This window comes from Corvus brachyrhynchos, unplaced genomic scaffold, assembly GCF_000691975.1.
Source record: "Corvus brachyrhynchos isolate BGI_N302 unplaced genomic scaffold, ASM69197v1 scaffold43, whole genome shotgun sequence".
In the NCBI taxonomy this organism is placed as follows: Eukaryota; Metazoa; Chordata; class Aves; order Passeriformes; family Corvidae; genus Corvus; species Corvus brachyrhynchos.
Genome location: NW_008237353.1, coordinates 2443632 through 2445352, shown reverse-complemented (window position 1 = coordinate 2445352; position 1721 = coordinate 2443632). Strand labels below are relative to the sequence as shown.

Genomic DNA, 1721 nt, shown 5'->3' with positions numbered 1-1721 from the left:
CGCTGCTGCCGCCGGAGCCGCCGCCGCTGCTGGAGTTGTCCCTGCCGCTTTCCCTGCTGCAGCGGCACAAACGTGACTTCCAACGTCCCGATTATTTATCTTCTCCTCCCGGCCCCTTTCCTCCTCCAAGATGTAACTACAGCTCTGACACTAAGAACCTGCAGATCGCTTAGGCGGCTTGAGAAAGAGAAAAGGGGATATCAAGGGCGTCGTTTTTTGTGTTTAGGGGGAAATTTTCCATTATAATGCTTCACTAAAGTGAATTTTTTTTTTGTTTCCTTCGCATTCGTCTTTTTTTTTTTTTTCTTCCGTCCCCCATTTCTCGGATTTATTGCTAGGAGAATCACATTGTGAGGAAAGAAAGTCGGATTACAAGATACCACTACAAACAACCCCCTCCCCCCTGGATTTTTTCGGTATTTTTTTAAATTTTTTTTTTAATTGTCTCGGCTTTAATTCATGAAGCAATTGTCCCCTTTTGCAATCAGAATTTGGATACCAGAATGAGCAAAGAAAGACCCAAGAGGAATATAATTCAAAAGAAATACGTAAGTGGCCATAACATATATCGTTTGACTCCCAGTTTTAGGAAATGGCAGTGAATGTCAAGTTTATAGCTAATCTTGCAGCTCTAAGGCTTTGGGAACAAATGTGATGCTGAATTTGATTTTTCTGTGGTGTGGTGGGGGAGTTTCAGAGGCCCCTTCTAACGAGGAAGCCTGCTATCCAGTTCGGTTATAAAACCAGATTTGTGTAGCGATTCCTCCAGTGAATAAATGTATTGACCTCAAATGACACAATCATAATCTAGTTTTAGGTGAAACGTGGGGAGCTCAGGGGGCTGTCCGCGATAATGTCACCAAACTGCATTTTCAAGCGGTTTTCTTAATTCTGTGCTTTTGCATGCTAAAAGAGGTTTGTTGTTGTTTTTTGGGTTGGTGTGGCTTTTCGGCTTTTTTTTTTTTTTTTTTTAAATTATATACGTGTGTCCATCCCTGTCTGGTGAAGCGGCGGCGGTGGTTGTTGGAAGCCCTTTAAGTTGAAACCGAGTGTCTGGTTATGGCGAGCTGGTTTCTCGCAGTACCACATCCTATCTCCTGTGTGCGATCCTCGGCCGCTCTGCCTTGCGATAGATACCGGAGCAGCCGGGGATCGCCTTACGGGCAGCGCGTTCCTCGGGATTGACTGTAATAATGAGGAAAATGGCTCGCTTCTGTTTGAAAAATAATTCATTATGATGGCTCGAAAATTTGGGCTAATCCAGCGCAGCCTGAGCTGTATTTCTGCCTTGCTTTATTCAGCCGCTTAACCAATCCCTTGTAATTGTCTAATCCTTTGAACATATAGATGTGGATGGGTAGTTGGATTTTTGTTCGTGCTCCAGTTACGTTTTGATTGGCACAGAGCAGTTTTTCCTTACGTTTGGAAAAGCGGAGGGGATTATCCATATATGCAGTAGAGCGGATAATGATTTTTATCTCCCTGTTTAAAAAAAAAAAGAATCGTATTTTGGGGGGCGGGTGTGGGGGGAGAAATAGAAATCCTCGGTTTTGGGCGTGTTTGATGCGAGGCTTTAAAAGTTGTAGTTTATATCGCGTCTTGTCGTCTGCGCCGGTTTCTTTCAGCGGAGGGGTGTTCCTTGGCGGGGAGGGTGACCTTCGGGACACTTTGCCTGGGTATTCTATAGATTTGGTAAAAACTGCAGTTGACTCCAGCTGACT

General features: G+C 44.3%; 1 protein-coding gene across 1 annotated transcript in view; it reads left to right on the top strand.

The window, feature by feature from the left end:
• Positions 1 to 6: 6 nt before the first annotated feature.
• Positions 7 to 1721, top strand: part of JARID2 (jumonji and AT-rich interaction domain containing 2) — a 215117-nt gene continuing 213402 nt past the window's right edge. The window contains exon 1 of the mRNA XM_017730670.1: positions 7 to 548. Coding sequence (XP_017586159.1) covers positions 504 to 548 — 45 coding nt within the window. The 5' untranslated portion in view covers positions 7 to 503. The remainder of the gene's footprint in view (positions 549 to 1721) is intronic.